General features: G+C 42.2%; 1 protein-coding gene across 4 annotated transcripts in view; it reads right to left on the reverse strand.

Moving 5' to 3' along the window:
• The window catches only part of RABGEF1 (RAB guanine nucleotide exchange factor 1), a 53,961-nt gene that overhangs the window by 16,227 nt on the left and 25,271 nt on the right, over window positions 1-12,463 (reverse strand). For 3 of the 4 annotated variants that reach the window (XM_032328378.1, XM_032328377.1, XM_032328379.1), the window contains exon 4: window positions 7,166-7,335. In XM_032328378.1, the coding sequence (XP_032184269.1) occupies window positions 7,166-7,335 (170 nt within the window). The remainder of the gene's footprint in view (window positions 1-7,165; window positions 7,336-12,463) is intronic. The other variant, XM_032328380.1, reaches the window with a different exon arrangement.

Here is a 12,463-nt window from a genome sequence, read left to right on the forward strand (position 1 = left end):
ATGGTGGCAGCCTAACTTGTAAACTTTCAAGTAGGGAAAATCTCAGATCCTTCACAGTTCTTGTCAAAGGAGCTAAGTGATGTCAGGTTTGTGTTGGTAAATTTTTAGATTCTACAAAATTCCAAAATGTTTTTTCAGTTTTCTAAGAAAAATCAATCTAGCCACGTAAATGAACCTCTTAAGTATTTTTAAGCTATTGCTGGGATCATCTTTTCTATTATGTCTGCATGTGAAGTTATTTTTTTTTCCTAGAAATTTTTCCTTTGTAGTTTAAAAGTTTGACAAGCAGGTGAATTCCTTTGAATACTGAGAGGTATTCTTTTTTTTTTTAGATTTTATTTATTTGTCAGAGAGAGGGAGAGAGAGCGAGCACAGGCAGAATGGCAGGCAGAGGTAGAGGGAGAAGCAGGCTCCCTGCCGAGCAAGGAGCCCGATGTGGGGCTCGATCCCAGGACGCTGGGATCATGACCTGAGCCGAAGGCAGCTGCTTAACCAACTGAGCCACCCAGGCGTCCCTACTGAGAGGTATTCTGTATACTTTAATTGGTTGAAATCTTTTTTTTCCCCCATGTGTTTTGAAAACTGACTATTCCTTAATTGTGTTTTCTTCATTGTCCATCTGAAAACTCTCATCTTCAGAATCTGGGATTCCATGATTTGTTTCCTGGGTTAAATTTCTTTTGTACTGTAGTTAACTTTTGGATTTATTTAGGTGTTAGCTTTGATGTTCATATTTTTTGAATTGCTGGTTCCCGTTGCCTTCAATAATTTTTTTTTTTTTAGGAAAACAAACATATTAGGCCTTTAATCCTCTCAAGTAAAATATTAAAATTAACATCTCCAGTAGACCAAGCACATGGTTTCATATTTTGATAGTTCATCTCATCGGGAATACCCCAATGTCATTAGTAGCTAGCTGAACACAGATTGAAACATTTTTACATTTAGAGGAACAAAACAGGACAAAAGTAACTGATTTTTGTCAAAGTCAATTACTGGCAATATAAAGGTGGTGGGAATTGTTCAGGTACATGTGTTCCTTCCACATCTCTGCAGAAAAGCCAATAGTTGATCATTTCTAGCAGCTGGTTGGTTACTAATCACTAATGAGCCCAAATATGTTCTTTACAAAGGTCATCATTAAATTTTCTTTAGCAAGAAAAATCTTTAAATTCTTGTCTTTCATTCACTGAATGCAATAGGTATTGGGGGAAGTATTCTGGTAACTCACATGCTACAGTGAGACGCAAAACCACAGTGCAGCCAGGCAGGGCCAAGTAACCACACAGAACTCCCAAAGACACCGTATTCGTCTAAGATACCTCGATGCCACCAGAGACTGAGCAGGTACAGCTGCTCCATGATACTCCGGAGGCCGAGTAGTGTCCCACTGGCCTCTGCTCTGAGTATGTGCCACTATGAAACATGGAATCTTAAAAAAATCAATGAACAGACTCCTGAATTAGAGTTCATCCGTGCAATTGCGTGTTTTAGCCACTCGGGTTGTCTAACAAGGTTTGGGAAAAGGTCAAAAATACTCATAGATAAGAAAAGATGCCTTTCAAGAGCTACAGCGGCTGGTTAAGAGGCAGTTACGCTTCTCTCGCCACGCCCACCAGGGTTGGCCTGGTGTGTGCGTCAGCCTGTACCTCAGCTTGTTAAGGAGCACCGCCCAGCCCAGCTCCTTCCCTCCACCAAGAAGGCAGAACCACGCCTCACACCTATAGGGCCAAACGTGGACCACAACTGGCTCAGTGAGAGTCAGCTGTGCTTTCTGGCACCTTCGGAATGTGGACTTCAGGCATCACGAGGCTCTTCTGGAGGTCTTACAGGGTTATCATCTTTGGTTTTCCTTCTGGAACACACACTGCGTTGCTTTCCCCCAAATGCCTATAACCTCTAGCCAGTCCCTGCAGAATTACAAAATACCACATAATTCTGCCTCCTTCACCAGCTTCGGCTCCTGTGCAACAAGTTCTTGTATCTGCCAAGCCTCGCTGTTACGCTTCCACAGGTTCTTTTAGTCGCTCTTCTAACGTGACCTTCTCTTCCAGGAGCATCTTCTCCATAGAGAAAGCATCTCTCTTCTGTTTCATGTCCACCCCTTCTCCCTTCCATTCCGGCCACTGTTCTTTTGTCTCGTGGCTGAGCACAACAGGAGAGGCCCGAGAGGCGATGCCAAAGCTGGAGCCTGTCTTGCCAGACCCACCGACCGAGTCATCATGGTTCGACTCCACAATGTTTTCAATTTTCTCTTACAGGGGCGCCTGGGTGGCTGGGGGGGGGGGTGTTGAGCCTCTGCCTTCAGCTCAGGTCATGATCTCAGGGTCCTGGGATCCAGCCTCGCATCGGGTTCTCTGCTCGGCAGGGTGCCTGCTTCCCCCTCCCCCTCCTGCCTCCTTCTCTGCCTACTTGTGATCTCTTTAAAAAAAAAAAAAAAAATTCTCTTACATGTCATTGTATTCTATGTATGTTCTTATTTTATTCATTCACCACTTTCACAGTTAGCAACTCGACCTTTTATCTACTTTTAGTTCTTATGATCCACAGACTGTACCAGCTCAGGCGCTTTCCCGTCGCTTGTCCTCACTGCTCGTCCGTTGTGCTCCTGACCCTGAAATGTGCCCGGGGTTACTCCCCCATCCCTGTTCCCCAGTTTTCTTACCACATTTAAAGCCCATCTTGTTAATTAAAGTTTCTCTGTCTCGGACACATACTTCTGCTCTCTTAGCAGTAACTGCACAGCAGGGAAAACTCGCACATACATATGGTTTAGAATAGTGAGGACATTTTAAGGCACAGAAGGACATCTATCTCTCTATTCTGAGAAAGAGAACGCAAATGAAGATATAGCCACATTTTAAACTCATTTTCTCCTTTCTCAGGTTTAGAAAAACAGTTTTTCAAGAGAATTAATATGGGAGAAATTTTAAATTTATGTATATAATAGCATCAGAATTTTATAGGAAGAACGGCTGGGAACAAACAACGGAAGTAGTAAAAAGTCTTCCACTGTGTCTGACTGCTTCTATAGTAAGGGAAAAAGCACATCTGAATGACTGCTAGTAGAGAGATCTTTTTTATTTTTTTTTATTTTTTATTTTTTTTTTTTAAGATTTTTTTATTTATTTATTTGACAGAGAGAAATCACAAGTAGTCAGAGAGACAGGCAGAGAGAGAGAGGAAAGCAGGCTCCCTGCTGAGCAGAGAGCCCGATGCGGGACTCGATCCCAGGACCCTGAGATCATGACCTGAGCCGAAGGCAGCGGCTCAACCCACTGAGCCACCCAGGTGCCCCGAGAGATCTTTTTTAAAAACTGCACTGAGAGGGATGCGTGGGTGGTGTGGCTGGTTAAGCCTCCGACTCCGGCTCTGGTTTCAGGTCATGATCTCAGGGTCGTGAGCCCCGTGTCGGGCTCTGGACTCAGCACAGAGCGTGCTTCGGTTTCTCTTTCCCTCTTCGGCCCCTTCCCTTGCTCTCTTTCCCTCGCTCTAAAAAATAAATAAATCTTTTAAAAAACTGCACTGAGAAACCCACAAAATTCACTTATTAAAGAGCTTTAATTCAATATCCAGTAAATTAAAGGGCATGTGTTTTCAGGAAGTCGAGGGTAATACAAGCTATGCTTTCAGAACAGGGGAGACTTTATTATTAAAGGCTTTATTAATAATTAACAAGGGCAGGATTGAAACAATTTGAGCAGCAAAAGTATCTTTTTTATTTAATTGCAGTCTGTTTTGTGTGTGTTTTGAAAATGTTTTCATATAAATAAACCTGTGGCGAAAAAGGTCTTCACTTTTGGCAAGGATCTCATTAAGTTAAAAAAAAAAATAGGATTTTCTAGTTATGACAGAAAAGCTTAACATCTGGTTGGGTCTCTATAATATTTTAAATTACCCTGGGCACATAAGGTTTTGTTCAAAGGACAAAAGAAACCTATACACCCTTCATTTCTTTGGTGACCATATACATCCTGGAATCTGTGGCTACTCTTAGGCCTATTTAAAGCTTTGTTCTTACAGTGAGATTCTTAAATTCTAGTTATTTTTGTAATGATAATAAGTTTAAAAAAACGAAACCCTGCAAATTCTTCTTAGCTTCTTCTGCATACGCCACCCCTGTCAGCCATCTTCTCAGTAAAATTCAAATTCTTGCTAAGATGAGTTCTAAGAAAAGTGTTTGAGGGACGCCTGGGTGGCTCAGTTGGTTGAGCGGCTGCCTTCGGCTCAGGTCATGATCCCGGCGTCCTGGGATCGAGTCCCACATCGGGCTCCTTGCTCGGCAGGGAGCCTGCTTCTCCCTCTGCCTCTGCCTGCCACTCTGTCTGCCTGTGCTCGCTCGCTCTCCCTCTCTCTCTGACAAATAAATAAATAAAATCTTAAAAAAAAAAAAAAAAAAGAAAAGTGTTTGATAATAACATAAATATAAATGAACTTTGTGTTAATGTAGCTGCCTATCCGGTTTGCAATAAACACAACTCTCTTATTCTAAAGAACACGAAAATGAACTATAAGAAATACATGTATTAATATTAAATAACTAATAAGATTAATGGAAAAGGAAAAATGGCAAAATAAACGAGCTTCCGAAGAGTCTTAGCAAACAGCAGCATCTTTGGGACGGGGACGCGCCGTGCTGCGTTAGTGCACTGGGCATGAAAAACCACGCAGGACCCAAATGAGATTGCAGCCCAGAAAGACACCCTTTGGAATGAGGAAATTAAGAAAACAAAAAAGTCTGGCTACAGATAAGGTGTCTTATGACAAAGATAAAATGGCTGGGGAAAAAAACCCCAATCCTTTTAATGCTATTCTGTAAATATTTGGTTTTCTAGACTTGATCCATACGTGGAAAAGGCCGCTCGCCATGGGCTTACTCCAGGACTGGAGAAAACACTCATGTAGTAGAAGAAGATATGGGCAAGACTGGCTCACTGTTGTGGACCTCAGAAATGCTGGGAAGACTACAACTGTAGGACACAGTAGAAAGAATTACCAGTTGGGGTGCCTGGGTGGCTCCCTTGAAGCCGCTAATTCTTGGTTTCGGCTCAGGTCATGATCTCAGGTCCTGGGACCAAGCCCTGAGCTGGGCTCGCCGCCCAGAGTCTGCTTCTCTCCCTCTGCCCCTCCCCGTTTGTGCTCTCTCTGTAACTCTCTCAAATCAATAAATAAAATCTTTTTTGAAAAAAACCTACCAGTTAATGGCAATGTCACCAGAGTGGGTTCAAACATACAAGAATGAGTTTTCATATTGTGTAGGTCATTAGAGTAACATGACTGGAAAGTCTACTTGGTGAGAATAACATTAAGTTAAGGTTTTTCGAGTCTTAAATCTAAGCCCAAGTTAAGGTTTGGAGTTTCAGTGAACGGAGCACAGAGGGCACCTCCACTAACACGCACTTCATTACCTCACCGCAACCATCCCAAGCTGGACCCAGTCAAAGTTTTTTTAGAAACTTAAATGATTAAGTGATCTGAAGCCAGTTAGTTAAGACTGGTTCATTCCGGTATAAGAACCGTTTCATTTACTTGAAAAGACATGTAGCCTGCAGCCAAAGGCAAAAGGGCTTCTCCAGGGACATTTCAGTTGAACAAACGCCTGTTCCTTATCAGGTGCAGGCGAGGTGTTGTGCGAGATACTGCACACGCCTGACGTAAGCCTGGGCCACTCAGCCAGCGCACACTCAGGGCTCGTGCAGACACGCAGAACAGGCTGCAAGCCGGCCCTTCAGACGCAAGCAGTCTGAGGCCCGACCCAGCTCTCCGGGGTCAGTGACCCTGAAAACAGGCAAGATGGCATCTACACCACTTAATTACCGTTTCACTTTCGTGCACTGAGTCACAAGTCAACTAATTATTACAGAACGAGAGCACACTACAGTCTGAGCAAAAGAAGAATGAATAAACTGGCTCAGAAGAGCCGATCGAGCAGGCGGACGGGCCTCCGACATCCAGCATCACCCAGTGCGCGCTGTATGTGCTGTAGCACAGGCCGGCGAGCAGGATGTCCCAAGAACACCGTGCGGGCAGAAGGATAAAGAACCACAAAGCCTCAGCTCTTACCTCTGGTTAAAAACTTGAAGTTGCAACCACATGAGCTCTGCTGTGTCCCTACTGAGAGTCTATCAGTGCTTCTAACTCAAGACATCAATGATCTGTGCTTTCCTTAAATGTTACTATCTGCTTACAAATACTTCGAGAAAAAAAAAGGGGGGGGGTCTGCTTACTTATTCTCAGTGTAACTACACATAAAAAAACAAAAAAGCTTCTTTTCTCCTTTTCTAACTGAATTTGGTATTTAAAAAATATTCTGGCAGAAGATGACGGCTTATTAGCCTAGTGATTCTGGCCACGCTGGAACACAGCCAAGCTGTCTATCACCTCGCTGCTTTCTTTACGCCCTTTCTCTTCTCAAGACCCCCTCACTTCACAGAAGGTGCCTTTCGTGCTAATTCTGACTTTAATGGGTGAAGAATGTTACAAACAAACTGATCATTGTTTAAAAAATGAGTCCCTTTACAAGTAGTCTTACGAATTACTGCAACTGACATTACACTTTAGAAACTATGGGTTGGGACACACGTGTGGAAGGCACGAGTTCTAGCTCTGACACGGGCAGAATATGCAGCCGTGTAACCTTGACAAGTCACTTACCTTCTCTGGTTCTCATCTCCCCATCTATAAAATAAAGGGGTATCTGCTAAGGTCCCTTTCCACATCTAAATTCTAGCTTTCCCTTCTCTACTTGAGCAGAGAGAGTATTTTGTATCAAAACACAAAACAAACAAAACCAAAACACCCTGACGTGAGTACTACTTGGTCTAACAACTGTCACTTTGAGTTCGAGGTCTACTCTGCTCTCGTCCGTCTGTATTACTTGCAAGGTGACCGGTTAGGAAGGCTTATTACTAAAGTACACAATGTAAGTGGCTTCAATGTCAGACTTTCCATGCAAAGATGACCCAAACACACTGACTTGCAGTGGAAAAGTACTAGCCTGGGAGCTGGGTTTTCACTTGGCTCAGTGACATTTCTTCGGTAAGTAACTTAACATCTCTGGGTCTTGATTTTTCCAGGTATAAAGTGACAAGGTTACACTAGATCGTCTCTAAGACCTTTCCTAAAACCAAAACTCTATGTTTCTAAGTGGTTACTCTCAACCTACCCTTTTGTAATGCATTGTTTCCAAAAACATCTTGGTCTGCTTATAGATTTCTTGGCCTGTCTTGTGGAAGGTCTTGAGAAATTCTATGAACTCTTTAGACACTCTATCCGTCTCAATGCTGGTTTGCCGGTTTATGGAAGGACTGGGAGCTTTTGCTTCCTGAATTTCTGCTGGGAAAATTAAACAGAATGAGTTTCATTACATAGAAGATCCATGCATGGAATTACTTAAAGTATGTTACTTAAATTACTTAAATTATGCTTAGTCAAAGTGAAACCTAAATTTAAATTACTTTATGTTTAAATATTTGGACAACTTCACTTAAAGTGAGCTAAATCTATTTTATGACTAGGATGTACAAGCAGATAAAAGTATATAAAATTTCCATTCAAATAAAAGTGGTTCTACTAATATTTTATCACCAAAATACATCATGCTTTGATCTACATACTTAATTGTAAATATGAAATAGCACTACTGTCTTGAACTTTCTCAAAGACTGCATGATTTTACAAAGCTAGTCCGCAAATAACATAACAATCAGTAGGAAAAAATGTTACAATACTTATGGTAACTCTTCCAAATCCATTCTACTTGTCAAACAGGCTAATCTGTTGACGTGGAGGCTAACAATTATTTTCCCACCATTCAGTTTTCAAGTCAGACTACTCAAAGTGAACGGATGCACCCAGCGTAGCGCAGTGAACACGACAGAACGTACAGCAAAGGCCGCAAGCAGAACAGACAACACGCGTCTAATCCACCGCCACACAGCTCCTTCACCTCTTCAAATTAGTACACTGACAGGAAAATGGGACCTTTCCGGAACAAAAATAAGAGGGTTGCCATCGAGGTCAGTGCTACCAGGCAGCGTGAACTAGCCCCTGATCTCTGACCACATTCTGAGCCTCCTGACTTTGAACTGCGCTAATTCAGCTAATTCAATAGCTCTAACGAAGTAAACTCCCTCATACCCCATGAAAGCAAAGTACCTTTGGAAGGCACGGAAATCGACTTACTACCTGCTTTCTCACAGTGACTTTGCGTAATTCCACTTTCTGAACTTTAGTACCTGGGATACATTTTAATGACGCGGCGTCACTGAAGTTTTAAGAGAAGACTGGATTAGTTAAGGGGCACGTGGGGGCGCAGTGGTGAAGCGGCTGCCTTCAGCTCAGGTCACGACCTGGGCTCCTGGGATCGAGCCCCACGTCAGGCTCCACCCTCAGCAGGGAGCCTGCTTGAGAAGTCTCTCTCCCTCCTCCCTCTGCCCCTTGCGCACATGTGCTCTCTAATAAATCAATCAACCTTAAAAAAAAGAGAAGAAAATCTAACAGTTCAACAGGAAAATGGGTAGAGAATACTAACTGCACAGAAAGGAAACATAAATGGACCTTAAATGTAGGAAACAAATTAAACTACACGAGATGCCATTTTAAAAATTAACAAAGAGACCAAGACCTGATGCTGAGGAAGGGAGAGGCTCTCACACTGTGGAGGGGAGAATGTACAATGATCCAAGTGCAATGGAGAGCAATGTGGCAATAACCATCAAACTAAAAATACATTTATCCTATGACCCAACAATTCCATTTCTCAGAAATTTCCTACTGATGTAACTGCACATGTACAAAATGAAGTATGTACAAGGCCACTCATTTTAGCACTACTTGTAACAGCAGAAGACTAAAAATGACACAGATATCTACCACTAAGGGACTAAATAAATTGTGATTTAATCCATAAAATGGAACACTATATATGTTTTAAAATAAATAAATAAATTAAATAAATAAAAATAAAATATTTTTAATATACTAAAAAAAGTTCTTATACATAATGCTCAAGTAAAAATAAAAAGGACAGCATGTGCTACAGAGCACAGTACATGAAAATACCCGTGTCTACACTGAAAACAAAAGCACATAAGGATACACAAGAAATTAATGACGAAGGTTGTCTGCATATGGGGAGAATGACGGTGGTAGTGGCTGGAAACCAGATGGGTAAGGGACCACACACCTTTTATTTTGGAGACATCTGAATGTACTACTTTTCTTTTTAAGCAAGTAAATAAATCAGGTACAATTTAACTTAAAACAAAAACTGGCAACATCCTTTCTGAAATATTTTTTACCAATATGGAAAACCAAACACCCTTGTATGATTAGAAAAAGCTCTTTAATACTTAAGAGTTTAATCCCTCACTCAAACTATTAATTCCAATCTTAGTCACGATGGAGTAACTGGGATTGGGTTTACCCTATGGCCTTAACAACTAGAACATCAGAAAAAATAGATGAAATCGTGGTTTTTAGACCCTGGTCAAGAGGCAGATGGGAGAGGAACTCATGAGAGAAATCGACAGAGTGGTAAGTCTTACAAGCACCCCAGCTCACTGCAGGGAGAATTTTTAGGCCATAGCACAGGGGGAGGCTAAACAGTCTAGCAGACCACTGAACTGGGGAAAGAGCATTTAGAGCTAAGGGAGGCCAAAGTCCCTAGAAACCGCATGGCAAAATGAGAGGACGGGGCGGCAAAGAAAAAATTCCAGATAACCACGCGGGGGGTTCCCTAAGTCTACGACTGAGCACTGCATGTGCAAATTAGAAACTACCAATGACTGCATACGGAACCAGGCAGAACCACCCCAGGCAGACATGACTGGGATTGATTCATGTCCCAGCACCCAGAAAAAGAACATCAGCAATGGCAAAATAAAAATCATTTTCTTATTTAAAAAAATTTTTAGGGGTGCCTGGGAGGCTCAGTGGGTTAAGCCTCTGCCTTCGGCTCAGGTCATGATCCCAGGGTCCTGGGATCGAGCCCCACATCGGGCTCTCTGCTCAGCAGGAAACCTGCTTCCTCCTCTCTCTCTGCCTGCCTCTCTGCCTACTTGTGATTTCTGTCTGTCAAATAAATCTTTAAGAAAATTTTTTTGACGACAACTAACTGTTTAAACTAAAGTAATAATAATAGATAGTGGGATTTGTATCATATGGGTGAGTAAAATCTATGACAACAACAGCACGAAGGGAGGAAAGAAGAAATCCAAGAATACTATTGGTGAGGGTCTTATATAGAAACTGGGATAACACCATTGAAGGCCGAATAGTTAAAAGGTATTTTTTACACCTCGAAACAGCCACTTTAAAAAGAAAGAAAGACGGGACTCCTGGGTGGCTCAGTTGGTTGGGCGGCTGCCTTCGGCTCAGGTCATGATCCCAGCGTCCTGGGATTGAGCCCCGCATCGGGCTCCTTGCTGGGCAGGGAGCCTGCTTCTCCCTCTGTCTCTGCCTGCCATTCTGCCTGTGCTCGCTCGCTCTCTCCCCCTGTCTCTCTGACACATAAATAAATAAAATCTTTAAAAAATAAAATAAAAATATACATACTTTGTTAAAAAAAAAAAAAGAAAGAAGGAGAAGAGAAATGAAAGAGATACAGCTAATAAGCCAATAGTGAAAATAAAGATGCAATCATAAAAAACAATCTACAAAAACAAATAAATAAAAGGGTAGGAAAAGAGGGGATAACGAAGTCCAGATAGGACAAATAGAAGACAGAGAGCAAGAGGGTAAGATTCCACACCACGTTATCAAAAATTTTACTAATGTAAGTAGCCTGAATAGGCCATGATCCCTATATAACTTGTCTACAAGAAATCCACTTAAAAAAAAAAAAAAAGAAATCCAATTTAAATATAAAGACATGAATATATTAAAAACTAAAGAAATATGGGCGCCTGGGTGGCTCAGTGGGTTAAGCCGCTGCCTTCGGCTCAGGTCATGATCTCAGGGTCCTGGGATCGAGTCCCGCATCGGGCTCTCTGCTCAGCAGGGAGCCTGCTTCCTCCTCTCTCTCTGCCTGCCTCTCTGACTGCTTGTGATCTCTCTCTGTCAAATAAATAAATAAAATCTTTAAAAAAAAAAAAAAAAAAAAAAAAAAAAAAAAAAAACTAAAGAAATAAAAAGGATATACCACCCAAATAAACAAAAAGAGCTTAAGTGGTTTTATTAATACTGGACAAAGTAAATTTCCAAACATGGAATATTACCAAGGATAAACAGGGGCATCTGCCAAAAAAAGGGGGGTTAATTCTTCAAAGGAACACCAACCCCCAAGACTCTGGAGGTCTGGAGGTCAGCCAAGGGTAGGGGGACATTAGCCATCCCCTTCCTGCTTTGCTTGTGTATACTCTCCCCTCCAACAAACACTTCTCTTCAAAGACAGATAATTTTGATGTTTAGAAAGCCCTTCAAAATGTTAATGAAAATAAAATGTAAGTGAAGATGTTCTGTATGATCCCATCATGGCAGATACAAGTCATTCTATACTGTGCAAACCCACAAAATACACACCACCACGAGGGAATGAACCCAACGGAAACTACAGACTGTGGATGGTGGCGATGTGTCGATGCAGGCTCATGAGTCGTAGCACAAAACTTCCCATTCTGGGGCAGAATGCGGGTAACGGGAGAGGCTGTGCGTGTGGGGGCGAGGAACATACGGGAGATCTCTGGACCCTCCTCTCAATTTTCCTGTGAATCTAAAACTGCTCTTAAAAAAATTAAAATCTTAGGGGCACCCGGGTGGTTCAGCTGGGGGAGCATGGGACTCCTGCTTCCGCTCAGGTCATGATCTCAGGGTCCTGGGATCAAGGTCTGCGTCAGGCTCTGTGCTTGGCACAATCTGCTAGCTGTACTCCTGCTTGTCCCTCTACCTCCTCCTCTGCTCCCCCTGGGCATGCACTCTCACTCTCTCAAATAAGTAGAATCTTTAAAAAAATTAAAATCTTAAAATACAAAAGAAAAAATAAATCAAGATTAATTCTACTCACTAGTATTAATTAGTACAAATTATTAAAATTAACACTTGGTTGTTTCTTTTTTTTTTTTTTTTAAAGATTTTATTCATTTATTTGACAGACAGAGATCAAAAGTAAGCAGAGAAGTAGGCAGAGAGAGAGGAAAGCAGGCTCCCTGCCGAGCACAGAGCCCGATGTGGGGCTTGATCCCAGGACCCTGGGATCATGACCTGAGCCGAAGGCAGAGGCTTTAACCCACTGAGCCACCCAAGTGCCCCGTCACTTGGTTGTTTCTGACCTTCCTAAAAACCAACTCCCCAGTAACAGAACAGAAGTTCGAAGTTTGGATTATGGAGTGAAAACTGAGGAGCCAGAGTTCAGGTACAGAGGAAGGTGATGAGGCCCAATGGATATTCAGAAGGGAAGACAGAAAGGAATAACTTTTCCTGTATCACATTTTGGTGAGGATCCAGATGCCTTGCGTTTCAACTC

This window comes from Mustela erminea, chromosome 20 (genome assembly GCF_009829155.1).
Source record: "Mustela erminea isolate mMusErm1 chromosome 20, mMusErm1.Pri, whole genome shotgun sequence".
NCBI classification, from domain to species: domain Eukaryota; kingdom Metazoa; phylum Chordata; class Mammalia; order Carnivora; family Mustelidae; genus Mustela; species Mustela erminea.